General features: G+C 44.0%; 9 protein-coding genes across 9 annotated transcripts; 3 read left to right on the forward strand and 6 right to left on the reverse strand.

The window, feature by feature from the left end:
* Positions 1-1,849: 1,849 nt before the first annotated feature.
* On the reverse strand, positions 1,850-2,903 carry Bfra_010860 (putative upf0591 membrane protein). The gene is made up of 3 exons (XM_037341192.1): positions 2,810-2,903; positions 2,230-2,534; positions 1,850-2,170 (listed from the first exon to the last, which is right to left on the reverse strand). Exons 1-3 carry the CDS (start codon positions 2,820-2,822, stop codon positions 2,036-2,038), a joined length of 453 nt encoding a protein of 150 aa, XP_037188611.1. The 5' UTR covers positions 2,823-2,903; the 3' UTR covers positions 1,850-2,035.
* Positions 2,904-3,017: 114 nt separating this feature from the next.
* Bfra_010861 (uncharacterized protein) lies at positions 3,018-3,881 on the reverse strand (the record flags this gene model as incomplete). Its single annotated transcript, XM_037341193.1, is given in 4 exon segments — positions 3,018-3,329; positions 3,627-3,654; positions 3,680-3,837; positions 3,855-3,881. 4 exon segments carry the CDS (start codon positions 3,879-3,881, stop codon positions 3,018-3,020), a joined length of 525 nt encoding a protein of 174 aa, XP_037188612.1.
* Positions 3,882-4,410: 529 nt separating this feature from the next.
* On the forward strand, positions 4,411-6,393 carry Bfra_010862 (putative phosphoglycerate mutase family protein; the record flags this gene model as incomplete). Its single annotated transcript, XM_037341194.1, has 5 exons — positions 4,411-4,532; positions 4,682-4,835; positions 4,893-5,043; positions 5,099-5,163; positions 5,212-6,393. 5 exons carry the CDS (start codon positions 4,411-4,413, stop codon positions 6,391-6,393), a joined length of 1,674 nt encoding a protein of 557 aa, XP_037188613.1.
* A 671-nt stretch (positions 6,394-7,064) lies between these two features.
* On the reverse strand, positions 7,065-7,947 carry Bfra_010863 (putative n-terminal acetyltransferase a complex catalytic subunit ard1 protein; the record flags this gene model as incomplete). Its single annotated transcript, XM_037341195.1, has 2 exons — positions 7,065-7,447; positions 7,581-7,947. The coding sequence occupies 2 exons, from the start codon at positions 7,945-7,947 to the stop codon at positions 7,065-7,067; spliced, it is 750 nt and encodes a 249-aa protein (XP_037188614.1).
* Positions 7,948-8,440: 493 nt separating this feature from the next.
* Bfra_010864 (putative 3-oxoacyl- protein) lies at positions 8,441-9,418 on the forward strand (the record flags this gene model as incomplete). The annotated part of the gene is made up of 2 exons (XM_037341196.1): positions 8,441-8,498; positions 8,625-9,418. The coding sequence occupies 2 exons, from the start codon at positions 8,441-8,443 to the stop codon at positions 9,416-9,418; spliced, it is 852 nt and encodes a 283-aa protein (XP_037188615.1).
* Positions 9,419-10,621: 1,203 nt separating this feature from the next.
* On the reverse strand, positions 10,622-11,718 carry Bfra_010865 (uncharacterized protein; the record flags this gene model as incomplete). Its single annotated transcript, XM_037341197.1, has 3 exons — positions 10,622-10,677; positions 10,771-11,602; positions 11,659-11,718. The coding sequence occupies 3 exons, from the start codon at positions 11,716-11,718 to the stop codon at positions 10,622-10,624; spliced, it is 948 nt and encodes a 315-aa protein (XP_037188616.1).
* Positions 11,719-13,677: 1,959 nt separating this feature from the next.
* Positions 13,678-22,940, reverse strand: Bfra_010866 (uncharacterized protein; the record flags this gene model as incomplete). Its single annotated transcript, XM_037341198.1, has 13 exons — positions 13,678-16,160; positions 16,210-16,515; positions 16,888-16,971; positions 17,035-17,274; positions 17,340-17,504; positions 17,566-17,670; positions 17,731-17,820; positions 17,900-17,947; positions 18,019-21,468; positions 21,565-21,775; positions 21,838-22,190; positions 22,305-22,628; positions 22,802-22,940. The coding sequence occupies 13 exons, from the start codon at positions 22,938-22,940 to the stop codon at positions 13,678-13,680; spliced, it is 7,998 nt and encodes a 2,665-aa protein (XP_037188617.1).
* A 2,273-nt stretch (positions 22,941-25,213) lies between these two features.
* Positions 25,214-26,242, reverse strand: Bfra_010867 (putative vacuolar-sorting protein snf7 protein; the record flags this gene model as incomplete). Its single annotated transcript, XM_037341199.1, has 4 exons — positions 25,888-26,242; positions 25,623-25,827; positions 25,357-25,565; positions 25,214-25,296 (listed from the first exon to the last, which is right to left on the reverse strand). The coding sequence occupies exons 1-4, from the start codon at positions 26,069-26,071 to the stop codon at positions 25,214-25,216; spliced, it is 681 nt and encodes a 226-aa protein (XP_037188618.1). The 5' UTR covers positions 26,072-26,242.
* A 393-nt stretch (positions 26,243-26,635) lies between these two features.
* On the forward strand, positions 26,636-27,249 carry Bfra_010868 (uncharacterized protein; the record flags this gene model as incomplete). Its single annotated transcript, XM_037341200.1, has 2 exons — positions 26,636-26,733; positions 26,961-27,249. 2 exons carry the CDS (start codon positions 26,636-26,638, stop codon positions 27,247-27,249), a joined length of 387 nt encoding a protein of 128 aa, XP_037188619.1.
* Between the last annotated feature and the right edge of the window lie 718 nt (positions 27,250-27,967).

Below are 27,967 nucleotides of genomic sequence, written 5' to 3' on the forward strand. Positions count from 1 at the left end.
ATATTGCACGGGGATGAAGGATATCATGAAAAGATATGGAAGTTGATTTCTCACTTTCATATCATGACTTCTTTTGCAAGTGCAAAGTTCAATAATGATACCATACCTGTAGAATATCTTTTGCTTTGATAATTGAATATTAACATGTACCGCTTGCTAAGGGTCATCATTTCAATCGCAGCAGAAGCTATACCCCAATCAACATCGAGAAGACAAATCTCAACTCTACAAATCTAATCTCATGTTTCTAGGATCAAATATCTCAAGCGAAGTCAGTGTTCCAGCAAAATGCAGATGGTTAAACAGTATGCTACAGTATATGCACTTTGTCACGACAAGATTCACACAGGCATTAGAAGAAAAGGGAAGACCCATAAACACAATATTGGCGGTATGCAAAACTTCTTCCCCTCAATCAACATGTCGTCAATCAATTTTGACCTTGCGGGACAAGTGGTCAGAGTGGGGGATGTATTGAACACCAGATAGGTCCATGATCCCACGTTTTGAGCTTATTTCACCTCACCTCACCTCACCTCCACCAACAAACACATCTCAACCCAATCAAATCACACCCTCCTACGTATCAATCAAGCTAAACAGAAACAAACTTCCACAAAAACCAAAGCATCTCCATATATACACAATACATTCTTCCTAGCTCCCAGCCCGCCAAGTAGGTAGCGAACCCAAGCATAACAAACAGCACATATAATAACTCTTAGCGAGCCCCCCATTTCTCCACTTCAAGACTACGTGAATCATGGTTTTAGCAATAGCAGTAGGTAGTAAGTAGTAGGCAGTCGGTGATCCCTAAGATTTCCACCACTGACTTATCACTACTCATCAGAAATCTACTGCTCGATTGAAGTTTTCTACGAGACCCAGATACTCCCTACCTTGAATCTCAATCTTCATCCCAAGCCCCCAAAACCCCAAGCATAAAAACGTAGACATTCGTATTTATAAATATCTATATTTGTAATTTCTCACTACCTATTACTATTAATCCCCTTTCCCTTCCCCCTTCTCTCCCACCCACTCCCAAGTCCAAGATGAACCCCCCTCTCTCCAGAAATATTCTTCCCAATGCCGCTAACAACAAACACACTATCATATCATCCATATTTTATTTTTTCCTTCAAAAAAAACCAACAACGACGCGCGTCAAGAATAACAAACAACACAAATTCACCCGCAAAAAAGCAGTAGTCCTCTACTACCATCAATTAATTACCATAAAAAAAGTCACCTCCTCTCCTCTCTTCCCTCCCCTTCTCTCCGCTCCACTCTGATAACCCAACTCCATCCCTCTCCCCCCAAATCCAAATGTCCAAAAGACATCTGCCTACCTACCTTAATACACCCACCAACCGGAGTACCCTTAACACACAAAATCAACGAGCAAGGGAGGCAAAAACCAAAAACCAAAAACATACAACAGTGGGGATTCGCTGGTGGTCACCCACCCAACTACTAATCCACCGATCTGAAGCTTGTGTATGGCAGAGCGGACGGGATGCCCAATTCTCTTCAGTCTATGGTCGTATGTGACAGATAAAATAAAATTTGGGAATATATTTGGAAGGGTCTCGAGGGGTGAGCTTATGAGCGTGCTGCGTGGTGACAGTGGAGAGGTTCATTACTTCAATGATTTGTTGATACCATCTAGCTTAGCAATTATTAGTATATTCAGTTCAATGTACCTAGTCGAACATTTTGAGTCTAGAAATGGAATACAGAAAACACTTCAGATGTCAAAAAACGAAATTTCACACGTGTAAAAAAAAAAAACCATATATGATTCACCCAAAAGAAGAGGTCCTTGTTTGAAAAAAATTCATATTCTGCCTAATAAAGCTGTGCAATTATTGACGATTAAATCATAAAGTCATAAAAGTGAATTGATTCAGAGTCGAGATAATACACAGACGAAACGGAATACTCCAATCCGCACGTCATTTCCTTCCCATGCCATAACCCCATTCCGTTAATCCTTCCCAACGATCATACCCAATATTAAAGCGTAATACATTTACTCGAATGGGTTGGTGTGGGTTCCCCACCAGGTGAGGAAGAGAGAGAGACCGACAGTCTCGAAAACGCGGGCGAGAGCTCCAACGGCAACAGTGTCGAGTGGTCGCTTCTCAGTGGTGACTTGTGCAATGAACTGATGAGGTTGTTAGTAGATTGTTCTTGATGCATGATGTTTCAAGATGGATGACGTACAGATGGAGCAGATGAAGCCATGAAGATCAAAGATCCCAAGTATGCAGCACCCTTGTATGAGAGAGTACCGGTGGCATTGATCAAAGCACCAACACCATATGATTGGACGGCGCTACCGACAAGGGAAGTTCCCCATGCCGCAGCGGCGGAAGCAGCCTCCTTTGACTTAACAAATTCTTCCTTGGAGTTGGCAGCTTGAGCTCTGTGGTAGGTCTCGCCGAAGACTGGGCCGAGGACAGCAAGGGATGCAGCGTGGTTGAAGATGGTACCGAGGGCAATAGCCGATGGCTTAACTGGTGGGAGGTCTATTAGGAGTAGGCGTTAGTGGCAGCTAATTGGTGGGGTAGAGGGGAATTGAAAGAAAAAACGGGAGCTAGGTGAGGGAAGGTGGTGATGGTATGATGATGCGTTGTGAGGATACATTGTGAGGATATTCTCTTGACATTCAACTTGGAAAGTGTCAATGGAACAAATCCCAAGCTCAATGTGTCAATTTCAAAGCTCTCTCACAATGCTCCAGCATCACCAGTTCCATTCCAAGCCATCTCCCATTAAAGGCGTCCCGAGCATGAGTACGTACAGTGAAGAGACATGATGTGATTGTAAAGTGGTGGTTGATTGAAAAGATTTATTAAAGGTTCTTGTTGATTGAGAGTTGATGAGATTGATTTGTTTGTTTGTATTGATGAGTAGAGGAGAAATCTGAGAGAAGGGAGGGACAAAGAATAGATTTATGTAGCGGGGTGAATGGAAGCTAAAGCCATTACGGATAAAGTTGGGAAGGCACGTCATGGAAAGAGTTCCAAGGCAGATGAAGACCGGGTTTGTGAGAGGTTGGCATGATTGTGGAGTAACAAACAGGTGGAAAATATGAGAATGATCGGGAAATCACTTTTTCTGGGTTCACAAATGCATGGGATTTTGAGGTGGAGCCTTTTAATATATTGCGAATAATCTACAAAGAATCCAGATTCCAGATTCCAGATTCCAGATTCCAGATGGATCATGGATGTGATGTGAAGACTCGAGAGCGTACAGATAGCAGTAGCTGATGTAGAGCACCAAGTATACAGTTTACTTGACACATTCAATGAGGATACCTATCTTAGGATGGATATATACCTTTGGAGGTACGAAGTGTTATCCAATGGAAGTATATCTCCAATAGAATCGTATCTACAATGAAAGTATATATCCAATAGAAGTATGTATCCAATGGAAGTATGTATCCAATGCAAGTATATCTCTCGTAACCCAAATCCTTTTCGATTGATCGAGCGTACTTTCCTTAGCAAAACAAATCACTCACATCTTGGACGCCACCAATAATCTCTCATGAAAATTCAAACTCGTCGTCCCGGCCCATACACTACCGCTAGACTACGTATACTTCATACCTGTTCCTGTTCCTGTTCCCGTTCCTCTCTGTACAATGTACGATGTACCTTACCTGTCTAGATCTGATTCCCCTCCGAGCTCTCCCTCATTTGGTTCCACTCTCCACTCCACTTTCAAGCTTTGCTTGCTTGCGTGCCTCGAGCTTGCTTTTCTGAAAAAGAGCTCTGAGCTAATTTCCCCACAACTTTTGCATTCACAACCAGATTTATCCTGGAGTGACATCATACACGGACCTGATTCTCCAACTTTAACATTGTGGCGTTATGGATCACGATTGGAATGGAAATCACGAGTTTTTGAATTGACTTTGTGGCTAGTTACCGCCGCTTTATTAGTTTCCGTTCAGTAATCATAAAACAGCGTCACTTTGATTTCAGCCTTAGGCACTAATAATCTTGTGCCGTTGCGGTTACGTACAAAATACCAACGCGCCTAGAAGTAATCCTCTCCTGTTCCAGAGCACTCATCCCAACTCCTCCTAACAACTCTGAAACGTCAAGCGTAGACCAATCAAATTATATTCAATGTGAAACCAGTATCCTGTACTTAACACAATTCATTCCTTTGACACGTGATGCTCATTTGAATTTGGTTGGCACTTTTTTCCCATTAAAACTCAATTTTGGTTCAAAGCATTAGAGCCCCTTTTTTCTCATTGTCGCCGATACTATCTCTTGGTCCGAAGATTCCGTATCATGTCATTTTGGTGTTCGTTTTTACTTTAGGATTTGGATTTCGGATGGTTGTGAATTTTGAAGCCGGCGTTGAGTGAAGGTGTAAGATATGGAGGACCAGGAGTCTTTATTGGGTCATAGGTCGAATGAAAGGTCGGGCGCAAGCAGTATTGCCAATGCATACCAATATGCTTATCGACGAACAGGTTGTTGGAGAGCATCTTTGATTGTGTAAGTTGGGTTTGGGTTTCTTTATTTAAGGACCATTGTGTACCCAGGTACTTCTTTGTTACTATTCTATTTTGCTTGTGTTAATTTGCATCTTATTTTACGGAGAATCATTAAGCTCATCAGCTATCAGCTAACAATCAAAACTCTAGACCTTGCTTATTTTTAGCTACACTTTTTCTGACTCCATTATACATGATGAATAACAAAGTACAACCAAAGACTAGACATATGGAGTTTAGAAATGTAGTAGGATATTTCCTACAAGATGATCAGAATACAAATTCGGAAACCTTCAGTTACACGGTAAGATAATTCACACTCATGTTGTTGGATTTCAGACTGACATGGCTATCTACTCAGGAGTCGAACTTTGGGTTAAAAGATCGTGTATATGATACGGATGCAGAATTTGACCCGGAAAGACAGAAGACTCAATGGGAAAGATTTGAGAATCATGTTGTGAAACTCAACAATCAAACTCCTAAGAATGTTCAGTACAAAGTTCTTTACTGTATGTATTCAAGATCACTACTGCCATCACATGATATGCAACTGACAGTTTGAAGTGGGGCGTCACGGGGAAGGTTATCATAATATAAAAGAGACGGAGGTTGGAAAAGAAGCATGGGATGTATGTTCTATCTGGCCCTCAATACGCGATCCTTACTGACCTCCATAGTGCTACTATTCTCACTTGGATGGAGATGAAAATTCAACCTGGGCCGATGCTCAACTTGCTCCCACTGGTGTTGCCCAAGCTCTGGTGGCCAACGATTTCTGGGAGAAACTAATCACTACACAAAAGGCATCTCCACCACAATCCTATTACGTCTCACCCCTGACACGTTGTCTCGAAACATGTTCCCTTACATTCAGCAATCTATCACTTCCACCCACCTCTCCTCCATTCACACCTATTATTAAAGAACTTCTCCGTGAAGGTATCTCCTCTCATACTTGCGATCGACGCCGCTCGAGAACTTATATCCACGCCCTCGCCCCCACTTGGAAATTTGAATCCAATTTCCCAGAAGAAGATCCTTATTGGCGCGCCAATTACTCAGAAACCCATGAGGCAGAAAACCGAAGATTCAAAGCTCTCTTGGGTGATTTGTTCATGAATGATAATAGTACATTCGTCTCACTCAGTTCCCATTCTGGAGCGATCAACACTATCTTACGAGTTATCGGCCATAGAACATTCTCCCTGAAGACAGGAGCTGTAATTCCAGTCTTGATCAAATCACAGAGTGTATTGGGAGAAGACCCAAACCCTATTTACAAAGGTCCAGAGTTTGCAAAAGATCCGAAAGTATGTTCAGCGCCTCCACTTCCATCTGATACCCCGAAGCCAGTAAATGATATCGGCCTTCAAAAACCCGAGGACCCTGTTCCTCCCCCGCCACAACCTCCAGCTCCGGAGCCAGCTACCCCCGCCGAGCCAAATCCTCCCACGGATCCATTACCACCCGCAAATCCAAACCCTCCCGCCGAACCACTTCCTCCTGCTGAGCCAAACCCCCCTACCAACCCAACACCACCCATAGATCCCGCAAACCCAGCAACGGTGGAAACGGATTCTCCTCCCACCCAAGAAGTACCTTCTCAAAACGCTGAGGTAAATCCTCCAGTCGAAGCAGCTCCACTCACAGATATAGCTGTGAGCCCACCAACCGACTCGATCCCACCCCCATCAAACGACCCTCCAATCAATTCCCCCATCGAAGCAAACCCTCCCATCAACGCAGCTCCCCCACCAAACGAATCTCTTGAGGCCGCCAAACCCGACCCCATACTACCTGTTGACCCAGCACCGCCTGTTCCAGGAGAAATTGGCACTGGTGATGGGGTATCTTTGTAGTTCTAGTTTCTTATTATTCTGTTGAATGAATACTTGGGTTTTCAAGCAGACAGAAATCTTCATTTCTCGTCATGATATAGTGTGATGATAGTGTAGCAGTACTGTGATTTTATAGGAAAATGGATTTTTGGCGCTTTGCATTTTGCGATGGATTGAGTAGGGAAATGTATATATGGAATGTAGTATACAGATGCGTAAAGTATTCTCGTGATATCATTCTTCGATATAGCTATATCAGAAGTTTAGCAAGGGCATATAAGGACTCAAGGACTAAGCTATTACGCATTTCTTGATCTTTCACGAGCCAGTTTCATATACATTTCAAAGGAACAAGACGATGCAAAATATCGAGTATTTTTGATTCTCAATCCATATGATCTATATGTAGACTGTATAAGTAATCTTGCTTGAGAGAAGATTCCTCCCTCTCCCTCGGGCGTCCATGATATACTAGGTATGCAAACTGCAATTCATGTTTCCACAAGAGCAGCACCTTTCCTAGGTATTTCGTCATACCGTCTATAAAGCCACCACAAACCAGCATGATGAAAATGACTTTTAGACTCCAGGAATATATGCAGTCCTAGCATCCCATACACATCCATTTAATAACCCTCATGCATTCCTCTTTCTCGAAAACGAGGAATCGCAAAATAGTTTCGCCATCTCTTTCACTTCCCCTCCCTGATAGGCAACGCCTCATTTTTCTCCACCAACTCTCCCACTCCCAATCCCCTCCCTACCTTGACCTTCCTCTTCTTTTCTGCCGCCTCGCCATCCTTCCCCTCCTCAATCGCCTTTACATCCTTTGCGCTTCCTGCGCTCCCGACAGGCTCTCCCTCATCCCCCTCCTCTTCATCGAGTATCTGCTCGCGTATATACGATAGATCCAAGTTCATCGAATAGGCATCTTCGCCGTCGGCGTAGTACTTTGCTTCGATTTTCTCGGTCTGGAATCCGAGGGTGTCGCGGTAGAGACGGAGTGCGGCTTGGTTTGAGACGCGGACGTGGAGGGATACGTATTGGGCGGAGAAGGTTTCGACCATTGCTTTTTCTGTTGGGTTGGTATGGTTAGCTTTTGTGCTTTTGTTGCTGGGGTCTCATTTCTATCTTGCATCCGAGTTCCAGTTCCCAGGGGGGTAAAGAATGAAGATGAGAATGAGAGTAGAGTAGAAGGGAGAACATACGACTCTGTCTCATTAGTTTCTCGGCAATACCGAGACGACGATGTGTGCGCATAACACTCAGACTGGTAATATGACCATGTTGCACGCCATCCGCAGGATCTTCTTCCATTTTCGCAAGGACGTAGCCGACGATGCGGGGGTAATCGTAGGGGGTTTTCTGGGGACGCGAGACGTCGACTGCGACGAAGGAGAGTTGTGGCCAGGAGAGGGCATGGTAGAGATAGTATTTCATGAAATAGCTAGAGAGGGTTAGTTTGGAGGGGTAGAGGGAAGAGGGGAGGGCAATGACGAACTTTTCGGGAAGATTGGTGATATTGGCATGTTGAACATGCGGAATATCCGAGGATCGTAATAGTCTGATATCCATATTTATTAATGCGACGGCCTTTCTTCCAATTTTGTTTTTTCGGTGGAGGACTGTGAGTGATTCGAATGGGATAGCTGGTTGGTTGTTTAGAGCTCGGTTTGACAGGTCAACAATTGGTGTATTGTGTAATGCAAAGCTTCCTCTCAAACCACACGTAACTGGTGCGCTTAACCGATAAGAACTAAGGAAATGATAAATGGACCCCGGGGATTTCTATGCCGACAATTATGTATAACCCCACCATAGAATGCTCAAGTGATGTGTGGTGGGGGTATGAGGAAGGTAAATAGGTAGTCAATGGAGTGAAGTTGGGACTATTTGTTACACATATATAAAGGCTGAGTAGACATTTCTTTCTTGTTGTTCGTTTTACTTCTTCATTGATTGATCAAGCGATCCAGTAATCAAAAGACAAAAGTGCATTTATCACTTCTATATCTGTGATATAAGACTAAACTGCTCGAGAAATCCACTTCACATCAAAAACTACGCAATGGCTTCGAATAGACCCTTAGAGGGGAAACTGGCTATCATTACTGGTGCTTCTAGAGGTGGGTCAATTGCTTGTTGTCATTTCTATTCTACAAATCTTTCTCTATATTCACTAAGCCTTCTTTCCACTCCTGCCCATACAGTGATACATCCTATAAAACCAACACCAACTAACAAACCCCCAGGAATCGGAGCAGCAATTGCCGAAAACCTCGCATCAAAAGGCGCCAACCTTGTCCTAAACTACACATCCAATTCCTCCGCCACTCTCACCACCGAGCTCTCCAAGAAGCTCGAGGAAAAACACAACATCAAAACTTTCATCGTCCAAGCCGATGTATCTGAGAAATCCGGCGCAGAAACCATCATCAGCAACACTAAATCTCATTTCTCAGACCCCTCTGGAAAATTCCAAATCGATATCCTGGTAAACAATGCAGGTGTATCTAAAAACACACCCATCCCAGACATCACAATCGATGACTTTAACTGGCAATACAAGATCAACGTGCTTGGTCCCCTTCTTCTCTTACAAGCCGCGTTAGACTATCTTCCCCACGATAGATCCGGCCGCGTCATCAATCTTGGTTCCGTCTCTAGTTCCGAGGGTTTCTGGGGCCAAACGGTATATGGTGGTACCAAAGCAGCTGTAGATGCCATGACACGAACCTGGGCACGCGAATTGCATGATCGCGCAACGGTAAACTCTATTAATCCAGGTCCAGTGAAGACGGATATGTGGGCAGGTACCACTGCAGAATTCAGGAGGGGGCTGAAACCTTGGATTGAAAGTACTCCTGGAAGTAAGATCAGGCCGGAATTGGATGATCAGGATTTGGTAGATGACGCGCCAAATGCTGGAGGTAGACCGGCTTATACTTCTGAGATTGCGGGTATTGTAGGTATGTTGTGTACGAGTGATAGTCAATGGTGTACCGGACAGGTTGTATGTGCGAACGGTGGAATGGTTCTAAGATAGTGTTGCTGGTATCGGGTTTTGGGCATCGAGTCTCGATTCGAGGATAGTTGATCGTGGATAGATTCCGAGCAGATTCTAATTAAACAAGTATGACCATGGATATTGAAAAGTCCATACTGTGTCTTTTTGGTCTTAGCAGGCCCTTTTATCTACCGTAAAGATGATATCGTGAAACCAATTCATCATTATCCACCCCTGATTTTCGGCAGATATCATTTGGTATGGTCTCGCTAATCAAAGGCGATAGATATATCAAGTTCGGATGAATATGCGCGAAGCTTTCTTCATAGATGTGAAGAATAACTTCTTAGGTTGAAGAAACGAAGATTCCTGAGAACTTGAGATAGAACGAGAACTTCTCGGATATCCTTTAATGTTAGGGTAATAATGACGTTATGATATTGCGTCGATCATCTGCCCTGTCAATAACGTATAACACTCATGAAGTCGTCGCTTATTTGCGACTAGAATTGCATAGTAGATTCGGTGGTGCAGGGTGGTAATGATATCTTTCAAGATGGAATCGGTCGACTTTAAATCCGGCATGAATCGGGTCAGCTTGACGGCCCTCGGATGGCAATCTGTTTTTAGGATGGAAAATCGGTACACTGATGCTCGGGTCTGTGTAGGATTCAGAGGAATTTCATTCGTTGTCACATTCCCAGGTTGTCGCTGTTTCCTATCGAAATGTGGCTTTCTTCGGTTGTGATGTTTTCAATTGTCATCTGTCGAAGTATAGATGAGGCTCACGTCTTACGTGGCACCATAGAATATATACACATTTTATGGTACTTCCGAAAGGCACTTTGCTGTTGCGCCCGATGACACAAAGCTTTCATTATCTTGTTCAGCGCAAATCAGCAGACTGATCTCATCAGTTGATGATTCGTGATCTGTTGTTTATCAGCGAAAGTTGCATAATGAATGAACCAAGGCGGAAGTGGTCAGCAATTAGAACTCTCCGAGCCCACTAGTTCATCGTTGATATACTCGAGTAGTTGTGAAGCGGCGTTTTTCATTTAATTTCTTTAGTCTTACGTGATTAGAGACACAGAGCAAAAGTGGCTTTCATATGTAGAGTATTTCATCTCTTCCAGGTAAAGGCAGAGGAAATGGGCTACTGGTGAGAGCCATAATGCTTGGGCATACTTCTAGCATAGGTAAAGTCTGTAAAAGTCCTCGGTACAAGTTGAGATGTCTACATCAGCACTCTAAGAGCTTATGCGATGCAAGACTTGCTGGTTTCGAGTGACGCGAGGCTATACACAATGTCAGCATCAAAAATGTTAATCCCCAAGTGAAAGTATTGCAACGATGATTGTGAAAGTCGACCAATAGTAGGAATGACTTACTTGGAATGATCCAAATTTCATAATACCATTCTTCACCACGAGGCCCATTATTCGGTGATAGGGCAAGGTATGTCCCTGCGGATTTAGCGGCGGCCATCATTCCCAGATGAAGCTTCACGATGGCAAGTTCAAACATGACATCGAATTCCGGCTGACCCGTAATCTTTAGATATCGAAGATCCTGTAATTTGCCTATCAACAATGGGGATCGGTGGCAGTTATCCACAGCAGCTTGCGAATGATATTCGATAGATAAATAATGAGGATGAATGTTGTAAAAATGTTCCTTTGCTGGTGTTTCCACTTGCAATCTAGGAATGATATACATTGGCCATGGATAACTTAAGCTTCCCGGAAACGTAGGAGTGAGATGTAAAGTCAGTGAGGTCAATGGAGCATTAGAGGTTATGATCTCTTCGAGGATCGGCTCCAGTAGTTTGGTCTCGGGAGATGGTACTGATAACTCCAGACTCTTCAGAAATCGAACACAATCATATGTGATGGAAAAAACAAAACGACACAGGGAAGGTCGATATAACATAAATCGAGGGTTCATCCGACACAAGAATTCAGCCGCATCATTCAGGAACCAATGGTTCACACGGAATAAGACTGCTCCTTCATGTACGAAAAAGTCGTGGCATTCTGCTTCAGAGAAGATATCATCTCGACATCTTAAATTCTTGAAGAGATATGAGTAGATCTCATGCCGAAGCTCCGCTGGTAGATTGAAGAATCCATTACATGGCTCTAAGATATGAGCATCTTCCTGGGTAGGAAGCGTCCGAAATTCTTTCCAATAGTCAGTTGTGTGATCACAAATTGACTCTATCTATGACGGACCGTACTTTTTAGCTTTGATAGAAAATATTCAATCCTTTTATATACCCCAGGCTTGTGGGTGGCCTTGTGGTGAAGACGCTGTAAAGATTGTGGTACGTGCGGCATGGTCAGTGAAAACTGTAGATCATCACGATAATGACGAATATCTGATCGTATTGGGTGAAAAACGAAAAGGGGTTGAAAGTTTGAAGTCCGGATTCAATAGAGTTGGATTGGATTTCAGTGTAAGGCATAAGGCATGTTGGTGGCTTGATAGATGTTGGGACACATATCAAAAATGTGCTCGTACTTTTTCCCTTCTACAAACGGATCAAGCAATATCAGCTGTCATCTCCAACTTATTATTGAAAAGCGGAATCCAGGGGAACAAATATGGTACGTATTTACTTGATTGTAAAAATTCGGATGAAACGAGGATTCCGGATAGACCATTTGAGCGCAATTTAACTTCCTGATTGAGGCGACGATCAAAACTTATCCTTGCGGAACGATCAGGGAGAAATCTCAAAGCGCTGATATGTCTTGCCCTGTCTTCTCCGCCCCTTTGCCTTTTCGCCCTGGTCAATACCGGAAAATCATCTCCAGGTCAACATCAAGCGCTTGTCACAGTGACACTGAACTGGCACTACTGGGTACACAATTTGGTACCGAAAGAACTCGTAAGCATGAACTCTAACTGAAGAAAATTGTACATGTCATATCCGTACGAATGTGGGTATAGCCATGCAAGTGGTAACAGACGCTGGACGCATAACGACAAATCGAATTCCATGAGGGAAAAAATTAAGAAAGCAAGGCGGCTGGGAAATGCGGCGCAAATGATAAATCCGCCACAATATATATACATGCTACTCGAACACGAGAACGAGACATAACCAACAGTGTACCAACAAGACGGTTTAAACTCATTAAACCAAGAGCCCAATGAATCCACAAGATTGCGATATTAAAGGCATGACTCCTCCGTTAACATCGCCGATGATAAGAACTAGGACGGGTCGGTTTCCGTCGCTCTTCAATAGCCGTCGGCAACAGCACGAAGCAAGCAGATAAATGCATGCATAATTGAAACTTGACAAATCATGAAGGAATAGAAAGAACGTCTTATATTGGTTATGTCCTAGGAATGATCTCAATCTGTCAACGTAGTACGAAGAATGGACGTGCAGGTGGATATGTGGAGTTGTGGGTTTGTGGATTTGACGGTGTTGATTCAAGACTCCGCGAAATTGGCCACTTTCTTTCTTTCCCTGAGCAGCACGGTCTAGAACAATCATGAAGCGATATCAGATGAAAGTATACTTAAAGTTTCTAACATAATTGGCAATTCGTCCGATACTTTCCCAATACGTTCAGAGAAAGAAAACATCCCTTTACGTTCAGATAAGAAATAGGAACGTTTGGTTGTAAATAATCAAAGGGCCAAAGACTAGGTATGAAATTGGGGTTACCCTTCTGCTCTCCTCGCCACACATTAGTCCATTCTCATCAATCTGGAGTTCGCGGAGTTTGTTTTCAAGGGCCCCCTGATGCAGGCAGTTTTGCTTCGAAATGGCTTCCAAATAACACTAAGTACCACACCAGCAACGAATGTCTTCTTCGTATTTGAATCCAGGTTGAATGCACAAACAAGTGAATCGAAGAGCCACAATTTGAATTTTGACAGGAAGACGAAGTATGACCAAGAGATTGAAGCTACCATAACGATAAACTGCTCAACTTCATGTGAAAAGAAAAGACTATTCATTCTAATATCCATTATCCCAAAGATTGTTAAGTACATTCAATAACTACAGTTAACAAATGAAATATGACCAAGGAGACTTGAAATACAAAGGGCTGACAGAAATCAAGAACCCCATTAGATCTTGCTCAACACTATTATGTACTTGAAAACACAGATCGACCACCATATTATAACATCGTCGCAAGAATCAGATCACCAGCCAGAACTTATCAAATGTGTATTCCACAATCATAAACATAATACCAATCAAGAATCGAAATCAAAATAATCGAACAAAAGAACTCCGTATATCATCATGGCCGTTATACATATCATGATCAATGCTTTTCCGAAGCAAAGACCTTTTTCCCCAATGTCATAAAGCTCTTGAAAGCACTCTTTGGTTTTTCCGCTGGCTTTTCCGATGTACGAGAGCCTCGGGATGTGGGTACTTCTGGACGAGAGCCTCGTGAACTATAAGAATTCGAATGGTGTCTTGTCGGTCGTCTTTCCCGAGTGACTGGCCTCGAGCTAGGTTTCGATTCTCCGTTGTCGACATCATTTTCGGGGAATGGTTCCAATGATTTGTCACTTTTCTCCTCCAGTTCTCGATTCCTAACCTCTCGCTCCTTGGCCTCGCGTTCCTCACTATCTCTTTCTTCTCGCCTTCTTCGTCTCTCCTCACGATTTTGACGCCTCAACTCATCGTCTTTCTCTCTTTGGAGTCTATTTTCTGCTTCCGCCTCTTCCTTGGCAAGTTTTTCTTGTCTTTTCATCTCCCTGCGAGCCCTTCTTGCCTCCTTCTCCTCCTCCGTATTATACTTCTCCCTGGTAGAATCTCCTCGACTTGGCTCTTTCCTAGAACTATGAGTTCGTTCAGACTCTCTGCGAGACGACGAGTGAGATTGATGTGGATATGATCGAGATGATTTTCTCGTATTAGAACTCATCTTCGGGCGTTCTGGTGTAACATCGAACTGAGGAAGGCCCGGTTCATCAACAATGGAGTCTCTTCTGGGACGTGTGACGGGGGTAAGCTTCTCCTTGATATGTGGCTCGTCGTTTGCTATAAATGGACTGGTAACTTCGCTTTGAACACGCTTCTTGAGACTAAGAAGTCGGGATCGAATACCGTCACTTTCATGCGGAGTGACTGAGTATGACTTTGAAATGCTTTCTCTTCGTGATCTTGACCGCTTTGGAGCGGCGGATAACGGAATGGATTCAGTTTTTTTCTTTTGCAATGCCTCCTCAGCTTTTCTTTCCTCCTCCTCAGCTTTTCGTGCCTCTTCCTCAGCTTTTCGTGCTTCTTCTGCTCTGAAGGCTTCTTCGGCCTTGATTGCTGCCTCTCTTTTAGCTGCTCGGCGTTCCTCCTTTTTCCTGTCGTGCTCTTCCTGCTCCTCTCGATTGCGGTCTCTACGATGGCGTCGGCGACGTTCACGTTCATCGTCCACACCCTCAATAGCACTATCTCGACGATCTGGAGATTGCTTTGCTGGAGAAATACCACGGGTTGGCTCCTCTTTATCTTCCTTTTCTTCTTTACGGCCAGACCTACGTCGATAAGAACGCTCGGGCTCATCTTCCCTATGGCTAGATCGTCGGCGATGAGAACGTTCTGGTCTCTCTTTATCATCTTCCTTCTGACTAGATCTGTGGCTACGATAATTCTCTTTATCCTCTTCTCTATCACTAGTTGCGCCACTGGTTCTGTGGCTGTGAGAATGTCTTCGGCGTCTTGGCTGTTCTTCTGGTCTGCTGGAAGGTGGATATTCACCATATTTGGTTGAGTTGTGGTTACTGAATGAGTGGTGCCTCGAGCTCCTGTGTCTGCGTCTGTCTTTATCCAATTTGTCCGATTTTGAGGGAGACTCAGCTCCTTTATCCTCTCGATTTTTAATGCGTTCCGGCTCATTTACCAAAGGCTGATCAGCTATTGGTTCGTCATTGTCCTTGTCGTCCAAGGCCTTGGCCGCCGCTGCACCTGCGGCTGCACCTGCAAGTCCAGCAAGGGCAACAGCCTCAAAGTCTTCGACTTCCTTTGGCTTGTCCTCCTTTGGAGACTCGCTTTGCTCTTGTATGGGATCTGAGGGAGCAGGGGACTCCTCAATGACTTCCTGTAGAATTTCTTTAGTCCCGGGGACTTCTTCTACTGTTGGGGCCGCAGGTGGATCAGACGATAGATCTTCGACAGAGTCCTCGGGTGCCTCTTTGGTTTCTGTAGTTTGTTCCACAACAGCGCCCTCTATCACTGGCTCCTCTAAAGGTAGTGCTTCCGCATCAACTGTCTCATCAATCGGCTGTTCAGCCACTAGGGCGACGGGCTCTTCGTTCGGCGGTGTAACGCTGGCTTCTTCGACGGTTTGTTCGAGATCTGGTTCACTGGATACCTCCACTGATTCCTGGGCACTTTCGACGACGGGTTCTTCAATCGGTGCTTCGATGGTTGGTTCCGGGACAACCGGCTCTTTTTCAGTCTCAACTGTAGATGAATCGAGTATTGGCGCCTCGCTAGTGGTATTATCGGGGAGTTGGTCAGTAGCTGGCTCCCCAGCAAGTTCTTGAACCACAGCCTCTTCAGCCTGCCCAAAGGTTACTTCTTCGATTGGCTCTTGAACCGTAACCTCTTTAGCTTCCTCAACAGCTTCTTCTTCAATTGGTTCTTGAACCACAACCTCTCCAGCTTGCTCAATCAGTACTTCTTCTATTGGTTCTTGAGCTACAGCCTCTTCAACTTGCTCAACAGCCAATTCTTCTATTGGTTCTTGAGCTACAGCCTCTTCAGCTTGCTCAACGACTAATTCTTGAGCTGCCGGATCTTCTATTCAACGTCAGTACATATTCACTCCGTAAAGGTAATTACAACACACCATTTGTTGTCTCAACAACCTCAGCCTGTTCCTCGCCCTGAATCTCCTCAGTTGGTTCAACGACATCAAGTTGTGTAGGTTCAGACTCTGCATAAAACTTAGCGTCAGGGACTGAAGGATTAAGGGGAAATTGGAAATGGGCCACACTATCTCTAAAACATTGGGCTATTGTAAATTCTAGACCCAAAACGAGAATGGATCCAAGGTCTCCAAGATCTAACGTACCAGGTGGTGCTTGTTCCCCATCCTCCAAATTTTCAATGGGTTTGGTAGGTGCTTGGGGAGTTTTTATGATTGGGCTGGGTTCTAGAAACATTTTATGTCAGTTTGTGTGTAAGGACACTTTTATTTCATCTCTGAGAGGTGTTTATTGGATCGATTTGCATTTGCAACGCCCATTGTTCTTTCAAACTTTGGATTTGTCATCTTTTGGCATGAAAGTTCTCGAAATTTCCGGACCTCTGAAACACATCTTGGGGTTGTGGAAATTTATTTGAAGCAGATTGACTCAGAAATTTGCCAATAGAATATACGCCGTATAATATATAGTTTTGAATATATTCAAAATAGATAGGTGGCGTTGTCGTGAAGTATGAGATTCGACACGTGTCAAATGATCGTGGACATACGTATGCAGAGTTGCATGTGTACACAATATTAAGAGAACACATAACTTACCAATAGGACTTTCTGTCTTAACGCTCTCTGGCTCGGGATTGCTTTCAATCACTGGTTCCTCGAAATTATCAACTGGGGCGGGTTCTAATTACCCCGCATTAATTTATTTATCATAACGTGTACAAGAGACGAAAAAGTGAAACTTACCAGGGGAAATTTCTTCCATAACCACAGGCTCTGAAGGGGGATCGCTGGCTGCTGGAGATAAATCGATAAGCTTGTTATTTTCTGGGGAAGCTCGGCGTAGGGGATCCAAAGCCCAGTTTGAGAGGAATTCAAATCCTCCGGGACACTTACTGGCTTCTGGTTCTATAGGAGATTCTGAAGGAGCTGATTCCTCGGCTGGATCGGAAATAGGCTCGCTTGGTGTGGGCTCAGGCTCTGGTTCTGTATCTTGGTGTGAGTAATTTGTTTTGGGGGAATGGCAGAGAAATGAGCTATCAAACACCTACCAGCTGGATTTTCCTGGATTGGATCGGTAGCAGATTCTTCAGTATGAGGATTCTCAGCAGCGGGCTCTTCAGTAAGCGGATTCTCAGCAAGGGGCTCCTCAGTAGGAAGATCTTCAGTCAAAGGCTCTTCGATTGGAACAGTCTCTATATGTGTTGAATCGGGATCTAGACATTTTTTTCAGCCACATTTCATGATACAACATACCCAAGTCCACGCAGTACTTACCAGCATCTTTTTCTAGAGCTTCCTCCTCTTCGGGCGCTTCTATTGATGGTTCTTTATCTGCCACTGTCTCAAGAGGTGTAGCGTCGATGGGAATAGACTCTGGTTCTTTTCAATAAGTTGTTAGTACGCCGGACATTCTGATTACAAACTCTTGTGGCTTCTTACCAACTGGAGCTTCTACATTCTCAATAATCTGCTTATCCTCTTCCACGGGTGGATGGGGGTCATCGATCGCTTGGGTCTCGTTTTCTGTGACTAATAGAATTCGTTATTTCCCTGGATTCATTCCTACCAGACGAAGCACAATGTTAAGAAAAAATGTAGATAAACTTACTAGCAGCAACATCACCAGTGATATCATCGCTCTCTACCTCTTCCGGGGCTATTTATTGCTATCTTAGTATCTTGTCGTAATCAAGTGAGTTAGCGGAAGAAAGTTTAATGTCAACTTACCTGCAGGAGATTCATGCGCTTCAACTGGCTGTTCTTCATGGACTGGAGGGTTGTGATCTTCATTTGAGACGCTTTCTTTGGGCTGAATAGGTTCTTTGTCTTCGACAACTGGTTCGGGCTCATTTTCCTCATTGACGGAGACTTCTGGTACCTCAGTTGCCCCTTGCTCAGAAACAGGGCTGTCAGGCTCCTGGGACGGGACATTTTCCATGATCTCAACCGAGGGTTCCTCGCTGACTGGCTCGGAAGGTTCCATGGCAGGGGCATCCGGGCTCTGGTCAGATTCACCCTCGGGCACTGGAATTTCGGTCTCCTCATCATGAATTGCTTCTTCTGAGTGTACTAGTCCTTCTTCCTCGACAATTGCCTTGGGAGTATCACCTTCGATAACGAGTGTTCCTGGGTCTTCTCCTAACTCTTGGGTAGGATTGTCAATTTCCGGGGATGGGTTGGTATCCGATTTCTCGATATCTTTATCTCCTTCACTGACTAATTCGGGAAGACTTTCAATGGCAGGGGCCTCTGTATTTTCGATAACTTCTTTTTCGGGTTCGTGAACTTCTGCAATATCGATATCTTCGCTTGGCTGAACATCATCCTTCTCAACCACCGTTTCGGAAAGGTTGTCCGCAACGGGTACCTGCGGGTCTTCGGTATATTCTTCCTCGTGAACAGGAGTATCGGGATCTCCAACGGTAGCTGTTACAGCTGGCTGATTGTTCTCCTCTACGGACTCGGGGATGTCCTCGACGGATTCCTCTCCAGGAATAGGATTATTGGTATTATCTATATTGGCTGTTTCATCATGTTGAACATCAGCCTCTCCGTCCAATGATTTGGGTGCATTATCCAAGGAAGGAACATGGACTTCATCTGATTCGTTGGTGAGAACCGGAGCATTTATTTCTTCCGTCTCATGCAAATGTTCCTCCTCACTCCCTGCCGTTTCAGGGCCATTTTCCTCGGTAACAGATGAGTTTTCGTCCTCGTGTTCGTTATCAGATTCTGAATCTTCATCATTTGAATCGCCATCCCAACTTGATGCCTCGTTTTCCGATTCGATTGAATCGGATTCCTTTAACTCTTTCACCTCGATTTCGTCATCATGCTCGGTAGAAGGAAGCTCGGTTCGAGGTTCTTCAATTGGCTCGGGATTGGTATTATCTGGAGTTGTTTGTGCGAGACTTTCATTCGGATCTTGAGGAGGATCTTGATGGATTTCCATTTGCTGTTCATTGCTAGCTGGCAATTCTTGAGTTTCATTGGAAAGCTGTTCCTCTCCAGATTCAACTTGTGATTCCTCGCTTGGTTGTTCCGAAGTATTTTCTGTATTGACAGGAATGGTTTCATTGTCAGCCTCAGGCATTAGGCCGGCTTCTGGAGATTCTTGGATCGCTTCTATCTTGTCTAAAGCATCTTCTATCGGCACGTTTTCTGGATGGTTGGATGTCTCCTCAATCACTACAGGATCCTGTTCAGGCATGAGTAAATCTGCTATCTCGTCATCCTCGGATGATTCATGAACATCTTCAACATCTCCTAATGAGACATTTTCCGGCTCCAAGTCATCCTGAACCACCGACGGTACAGCGCCGTTCTCGAGTTGTTTTACCGTATCGTCATTCGCTTGTGGTTCTTGACATTCCTCAATCTCTGTTGGACTTTCTTCAGATTCCGGTAAGTCTGGAGCACTTTCTGTCTCGTTGGAGGTTTGATCAATTGTCATCGGCGTTTCTTCGTTTTCTGGACTCTCATTGCTTTCTCCCGTATCAGTAGACATGTCTTCAACTGCCACGGAAGTTTCTGGTGTTGAATCTCCCTCGATTACGGCTTGTGAATCATCCGAAGGACTCTCTTCCGAAGCTTCGTCTTTGACTGGAGTTTGTTGAACATTTTCGCTCTCGATTGACAATTGTTCGACTTTTGCATCAGATTCCAGAGCTTCGGAGTTAACGAGAGCATCTTCTTGGCTCTGAGGTGACTTTTCGATTGTAGCTGGAATATCTAGGACGTCATCGTTGGTTTCAACGCTTTCTGTATCTGGGCTGATTTCAGAACTCTCCTCGGTAGAATCTCCAGCAACCTTTTTTTCAATGGCTGGACTGTCATCAGAATCGCTTGATTGTGCTAATTCCTGAGTGACATCATCCTCGACATTAGAGTCTTCCACGTGATCTGCCAGCTCATTAGTCTCGGTAGTCCCAGTCGGATCCTCAGGGGTCAGAATATTGGTATCGATATTGTTAGGCTCTGTTTCCGCCTGGTTGTCCTCGGTTGGCTGAGGAGAAGGTTCTTTTGGCTTAGATTCTTCATCGGTATGATTATCTGCCTCTTCCAGAATTTCAACACTCTCGGGTCCAGCTTCTTCGGGACTAGGCGTTTCGGCTTCGGTTGGTTGAATAGGCTCATCTTTTGAATCTTCTGTGCCTGTTTGGTCTGGAACAACTTCTTCTGGAGTATCCAAAGTCTCATGATTGGCGTCATCTAATTCTTCTTTCTCCTCGTCTTGAACATCACTTTCGATCATTACTGGCTCCTGGGCAGGTAGGGATACTGGCTCGCTTGGATCGGAGGCTTCTTCAGAAACGGGTTCTTCAGAAGATTTTTCCTCGATTGGTTTCTCGTTCGCATCAAGTTCGGCTTGGGAGTTTGATTCAACTTTGTCCCCGGATATATCTTCGAAGGGAGGTGGTACTTCCTCATCATTATGTGCACTTTCTTCCAGAATAGCCGGGTCATCACTAGAGTGAGTATTATCCTCTGGTTGAGGCTCATCGATTTTTGTAGGTGTCTGCAGGGGGCTTGGAACTTCTTCGCCGGTGACAGTTGTTGGTGTGGATTCGACAGGTTCTAAGGCCTCTTCCCCAGGGGCTGACATCTCCTCGGTACCAGTTGGAATATTTTCGCTGCTTGAGCTCTTTTCAGTTACTTCAGGATCTTGTGAATCGTTTTCATCTGGTAAAGAACTCTCCTCGTCATCGATAGGACTTTCCACTGCAGCTTCCGAAACAACCTCACTGTTGGGCTCTTCCGCATTGATCTCGATCCCATTTGCAGTCATGAGCTTATCATCATCAACTTCAACCGTTTCGTTTGTAACAGGAACTTCCTCATCAACATGAGGTTTCTCAATGGCATCGGGATTGTCTTCTGTGCTCGGAATCTCTCCACCTCCCACCTGTGAATCTTCTGCTATTGGCACATCAGTTGTGGACGCCTCTTCTGTAGCTACATGTTCCTCGGAGACGGCTTGATTGTTTTGCATGCTCGCAACGTTTCCCTCTTCTTCCTTTACGTCATCTGAAGCTGGTACATCACTGGTTGATGGTGTCTCCTCGGTGTCTGGATGTTCTTCAAGTTGTGTTGGTAAGTTCTCTTGTACTGGTACTATTCCTTCGGCCTCTATATTCTCACTTGGGTTATCTTCGGGTAGGGGTGGGGGGCCTGGATCTTTTGAGGTGATAGTTAGTACATGTCATTCATAACGTCTGATTATTGACCGCAGATGGATATTCCAAAAATTCATCAAGCAATAGTAGTACTCACCTGATACTGGCTGAACAAGATCTGGAATTGTCTGTGGCTCCTGGACTGCTTCATCACCACTATTTTCAGCTGGTATGGACTCATCATGTATTGCCGTTTCCGAAGGTTTCAGTATTGACACTAATGCCATTTTAGAAGCATCCCTTCCTTTGCTCCTACTTTTCTTAGCGTCGCCTTTCTCTTTCCTGTCCTTTGCCTTCCTTTTCTCCCCCTCGAATGTTTTTCGAGCTCAGCATGTTTCCGCTGGGGCGGTTCGGGAACTTCTGGCGGTACTCGTAGTCCATCTTCAGTAGACCGTGAGCTTTCCCTGCTCCTTTTAACTCTCTTACTCAATAAAGACTCGGGTTTGCTTGGAACTTCGGGCACAGGTGGCTTTCTATCCTTACTGCTCCTCTTGCTCCTCTTGTCTCTTGATCTGGAACTTGTTGACGCTATGTCGTCGGCGAAACGAACTGAATGATTTGACGGATGCGATTGACAGGATTCTATTTTACTAAGTGCATATCTGTCGTCCCGTTTGTCTTCTGATGGTGGAGCGTCTGGAATGGAAGGGGGGACGTCATCTGATGTATTTGGAGTAGGATCGGAAGGATTTTCTAGACTATCATTCGATTCTGGCTCCGGCACTATTTCAAAGTCAATAATGCAATCTTATGTATGAAAAGAAGAGATCGATCAAGTGGCGTTCATGAACACGTGAAGATGATACTTATACTCCAAGATATAAGATGTTTCCATACCTGCTTCTGTATTATCATTCGCTAGACTTTCTTCTGGAGTCGCGGTCGACTCTATCAACTTCGAGTCAGTCAATTCACCTGTTGTCGATGGGGGCTTGTCGCTTTCGGGAGACCGAGGTTGTTCTTCTAAGTCATATGTATCTTCATTCCCTTCCTCCTTGGATATATCTTCCTCCCGTGAAGGTGAGTCTCCATCCTCACTTTCAGACAGCGGGGTATCGCTTGTTTCTTGTGTTTCTATTGGCTCCTCTGGTATTCCCTCTAATTTATCTTGATTCTCATTATCATTATCATTACCCTCGCCCTCCTCGTCATCTTCATCGTCTGTGTTTCTGGTTAGCAATGCAAAGCTAGATTTATGGGAGCATTCAATGTTGCATTTTTAATGGAAGTGGAACATTCATGATTGTTCGATTGATTAAAAACAATAATTGTGGAGAAGATTGTAGACTTTTGATGGAATTTCGAGATGCAGACATGGAATCAGGAAAGCTTACCTGTCTTCCCCTCATAATATCTGGCAATTTTAATATTTGATGTATCCAATACTAAAGGTTTCGCCAACTGAGTTGTCTGGATTGAGGACCAATTATTACCAATGGCCGTGGTTCTGGCTGGACAAAAAGAAATATTCATACTGAGGGTGTGTGTACCTCGTCACAAGCAACAGAAGATGCAGGATCCTCTACGTGATGAACGAATTGAACGTCCTTCTTATTGTTCTTTTGATCCTTTCTTCCCATGGTCTACAATGACGAGGGGGGTTGCCTCCGGTTGAATGCGGGTGCCCAATCTTTGGGTGACAAACGTTTGGTTACCACCCGAGAATCGATTCAACGTGGTTGGAATGGAAAACGGGACAATAATTGAAGAATCCAAGATGACTTATATCAGCAGATGGCAAGGCGAAAAATAATTCGCCTATAGGAAAATAGAATGATGAATAAAATCAAGACTAAAAGAAAGATTCGGAAACAAGAACGGAATTTCCTACGAAAATTAGTTTCATTGGTAGGTACAAGAAGGAAGTCATTGACAAAAGAGAGTACAGTATCACTTCTTTTCCCATAGCATAAGATAGAGATGGGCCAGAAGTCCCACGGTAATCCCACGATTTGCCAATGTTTGTCGACAGCATTGTGAGAAATTTGCCTAAATCATGGTCGTGCTCAACCATTATTGGCCCAATATGATACATTGCAGCCACGTCGCAATCAAATCAATGATAATAATCAAATGTGATTTTCGAGGCAATCCGCGATCTATGTTGCAGGGCCCCGAGTGCAGCCCAACCAAGCTGCACATTGATGAGAAAGTGGACAAGACCGTGCAGTCAGAAAATTCAAAATCCAGAGGAAAAAAATTGTAATGTGCAGGAATAAATCCGGTAAAATGGGCCAAAACCCCTGCTGCTTGCAGCCTCCATTCAATTCATACGTCTACGTCGTACTAAACGGGGTAGATGTCATTGGATGATGTGGGACGATGATTGATGATTGTATTGAATAACCTACCAGCGACCACGCCTACTGGTCAAATCAATCAATCAATTCATTGAATATCTTGATGTACGAGACTGCTACCCGAAAATGTTTCGCGGCGCCGTGCAGATTGACCTGGTGGGTTGTGCAACGTGGTCAGTCGCCTTATATACCTGCCTCATCTTTTTGATGCTTGCGATTACCTACCAGTGAAGCCAATCAAGCCAGCGAACAAGCAAATGATCATCCTATATATCCAGCTTTATCCTCTGTCAATCATCGTGGAATTAAGACAGAAATCAGAATGTGATAAGCAAAAGAAAAGTAAGAAAATCACAACAAGCAAAACCCCTCTGCGGACCCCCAATAAATAATAATGGCATCCAATGTCATCCATACGATATTGTTTAATTGTAACCCTTTGCCACACCAGTGGAACTCTTTGGTGCTGATGCCCAGAATAGTGTTTGCGACGTGATGAGTTGTCAGTACAGATACATTACATGAAGTACCTACCTACATAAGTTATCGCCTAGTACTTACTGAGTTACTGTACCCATCCTTTTGGGTGCCCGGGTATCCGATGTACGATAATCTTCAAGGGGGTGAGGATCTAGCTCTTTTGGCGATTCCGTCGATGATACCGATATGTCAATTCAACTTGCTTCAAGCATCTAGAAAATGAGGGGTTATAACTTATGGTGAGACCTTACATATATTTGATGCACTGATGCACTGATGCACAAGATGTTGTGTTGGTGGTGTGGGTACAAAAAGACCAAGAACGAGTGGCTAGAAAAATTCAGAGACGGCTTGAACAGAGAGAATTTCTATAATTAATTCGACAACTAAAAATTGATCCGAAGGAACTGGGCCAACTAGGATTAACTCTGAATCTAAGTCTTTAAGAACAACAGCATTCCCTCTCAAAGAGAATTTTGATGTGTTTTGCTACTTGTATTTGCTAGTCGTCGACTCCCCAATGTTTCAGCCAGGAGAGTAAAACATGACTCAAAAGCGAGGCTGACGTGATGGATACCTACTTTAGCTTTCATGTACCTATGTATGTATGTGTGTATCTGTCTATCCATCCACAGTATCAGATCGGTGAATGACTATCATGTGAGCGAACTTCAAGGAAGGTATTGGTAAACACATGCATCATTACATTGTTGGTAGATGTTATTCTAGTTTATTGGTAATAGAAGGTATTCGGTGTCCGTTTGACAGATGTACAACAAATCCCAAACGCCGTCGCAGTTAATGGATTCGAAACTCCCGATATCCTCTCTTGTGCAAATTGAAAATTGAAGCTGCCAGTGCCCTCCCAAAATAATCTCGCACGCCTCCCCCCATACACAAAATAAACTGATAAAACCAGAAAGCCCAACGACCCCCTCACTCAACATTGGATTTATTGTTCTTGAATTACATGGCCATCTCAGCTTGTAGCCTTCGAAGCTCTTCCTCTTCGTCATCCTCTTCAACATGAACGGGTGCTTTGGATTTGACTGAAAAATGAGCCATTAGTAACTTTCAACAAGAGAATGATAATGGTATTAGAAACTCACCCTCTCCATTCACAACAGATGGCAACCTATGAACTTCATCAGAGACTGGTACGGAACCAGTCTTTAGCATCTTATTGTCCAACTGCTCTTGTTCAAGATCCGCCAATTCGTCTTCGAGCTCAGTCTCATCTATAGGCTCGCCGAGAGGTGCGCTCGTAATAGCTTGAGCGATTTCTTCGCCCAAAGCATGCTGTTCTCGAAGTTTGTCCCTAAAAGTATATATGTTAGCTTTTATCTCCATCTTCATCGAACCACAAAAAACGTACATTGTCTCATCAACCTTGTTGATATCGAGTTTGCCATGAATAGCTGCCATTGCCTTGCCGGCTTTCTCCATGGCAAGGAGAGTCTCCTTGTTGATGTTGGCTGCTTCGATCGAGTATATTTGTTGTTCTAATGTCGATATCTGCGCAATAGTTTGATCTAGAGTGTGCTCATGTTGTTTCTTCCGGCGCAATGCAGCCTTCGCAGCTAAGAAATGGCCAAATGTTAGCAGCTGCTATATAGACGGTCCGGAGAGATAGAACATACCATTCTTATTCGTGCTTACATTCTTCCTAGCTATCGCATCTTGTTCATCCATCTGACTTTGTAAATGACGCTCTCGTTTCTGCAGCATCTCAAGCTGCGCACGTAGTCCTAAGATAGCATTCTTCGGGGAGTCCTTCGCTTTCTGCGCACCCCCTCCCCCGAACCAGCCCCAAACACCCGACATATTTCACGATACTGTGCAGACTCGAAATCGTTGAGTTGGCAGGACTTTCAAGTCCCCAGCGCTTTTTCGCAAATTATGAGGAGACTGTGAAGGCTCGAAATCGATCGAAGTAGCGGCTAATGATTAGGGTTTGATGATAAGACCTGCTATCAGAACTTGATAGTGGGGAGCTCGATTTTGTCGGACAAAGACGGTAAAGGCAAGTAGACGAGTTGGCTGGCCGTGAGAGATGGAATCAGTAGTGTCGAGTGTGTTTCGTTGGTTGAATTCTATAAATGTTTTTGTGGTTGTCTACGGTTGTTTCGCATAGATGATTGAAGTGAATGATGAAAGTGTGGTAACATGGCGTCGATGATGACGCTAGTCCCCTCGTCTATATCAGGTTAGCGCAAGATCAAACAGGAATCACGTGTAATGTTTTGTTCTAGCCCAGCCATCTGGTGATCTCGAGTTTCACGCATGTCAGGTAAAGTTTTAACACAAGAATCAACAACAACACCAATACCTTTTTTTTTCATAGTCCCATAGTACAATTTCTCTGAGTTGGTTGTTAGAACAAATAATATGTCAAAACAATATTCGGGACCCAACCCTTCGAAGCTCATATTACTTGCCGACCTTCAACAGTTTTCAGAAGGGGATAAAGTTCGATTCTTAGGATGGTATGATTAACATCCCTCTTAATTTACTCCTCTTTCTTTTCAACAAAAATTTCATTGTCTACAATGTATATCAGTAATCTCTCCTTTCTCTTATGCGAAAAAACAGACATTCTCTGTCAGATCTTATCTAGTCACCAGTTGTAAGGAGAGTTCCCCAAGTACTCGGCAGAGCAATTTGGAAAGGTTCATAATTCAAAAAGAGATAAACTGACATTGCACTTATATAGTGTGATAAGTTACAACAGGGGCTCTGCTGTTCTTACTTTGGAACACAACTTTCCCATTGGCAACGGGATCAAAGCTTCTGTCAATGTTCAACTTCTGCTGAATAGCTTAACCCACCATGAAACCCGGGTTGGAGAGTGGGTCAACGTCTTGGGTTATGTAGCAGACACAGATGAACCACAAGATATCAAAACTCGTAGATTAGGGACTGATATCGCTATTCAAGCAATTGCCTTGTGGTCATCTGGTCCCATTCAACTCGATGCATATGAAAGAAGCCTTACGCCTTGACACTGGACACGTAGGACCTTCAAAGTTGCAGTACGGTGTTGCAGAAATGAACTGTTGAAGTCTGTTTGAGTCTCGAACCAAATATGAGGATCCTCACAAGCCATCCCGAACTCGAGTGAAAAACACACTGTTTCCAGATATCGCAATTTTTTCCTGAGAAACTCAGCATAGTCTCCATATACAGAGTCTTAGTATTCTTGTTCCTACGAACTGATTCAGATCAAAGTTCTTAGGACTTATAGTGAGTCAGTGCCCTAGGGGCACATGAGAAAATAGACGGCATCGAGTACCCAAACCCCATGTGGTCACTGTTGGTTTTGAGTTCAGTTTGTGTTGAGGTCAAAAGGCTTCGTTAAGTCGGTCTTGAGAATTCGCTCCTGTCGTTATTAAAAAAAAAGATTAAATTCCAACACTAAATGGAACACTAATTGTTGTCTTGGGACGATGGGAAAGTCTACATTGCCAATACAATTATTACAAAATTTATGTCGCCAAATTCTGTCAAATTCAGTACAAGGATAAAGAGCTGCAACTACAGTACATGCAATGTCTCGCTTCGTTCTTGGCTGCAGATCACCTCAGCCTAACATGCTATTCGGTCGCATTTGAAATGCAGCCTCATCTCAACCTAGATGTCCGGGATTGTGAGGCTTCAAACGAGTCCTAATGTCGGCTGCATCAAATACGACTAAGACTAGTGTCATAGCTAGCGATTATG

Source organism: Botrytis fragariae (assembly GCF_013461495.1).
Source record: "Botrytis fragariae strain BVB16 chromosome Unknown tig00000223, whole genome shotgun sequence".
Taxonomy (NCBI): Eukaryota; Fungi; Ascomycota; class Leotiomycetes; order Helotiales; family Sclerotiniaceae; genus Botrytis; species Botrytis fragariae.

Excerpts from the sequence above, each read along its gene's own strand:
- Bfra_010860 (XM_037341192.1), bottom strand. Across the intron at positions 2,171-2,229 it reads TGGCTTCATCTGCTCCATCT|TTCATTGCACAAGTCACCAC; the intron begins GTACGTCATCCA and ends CAACCTCATCAG.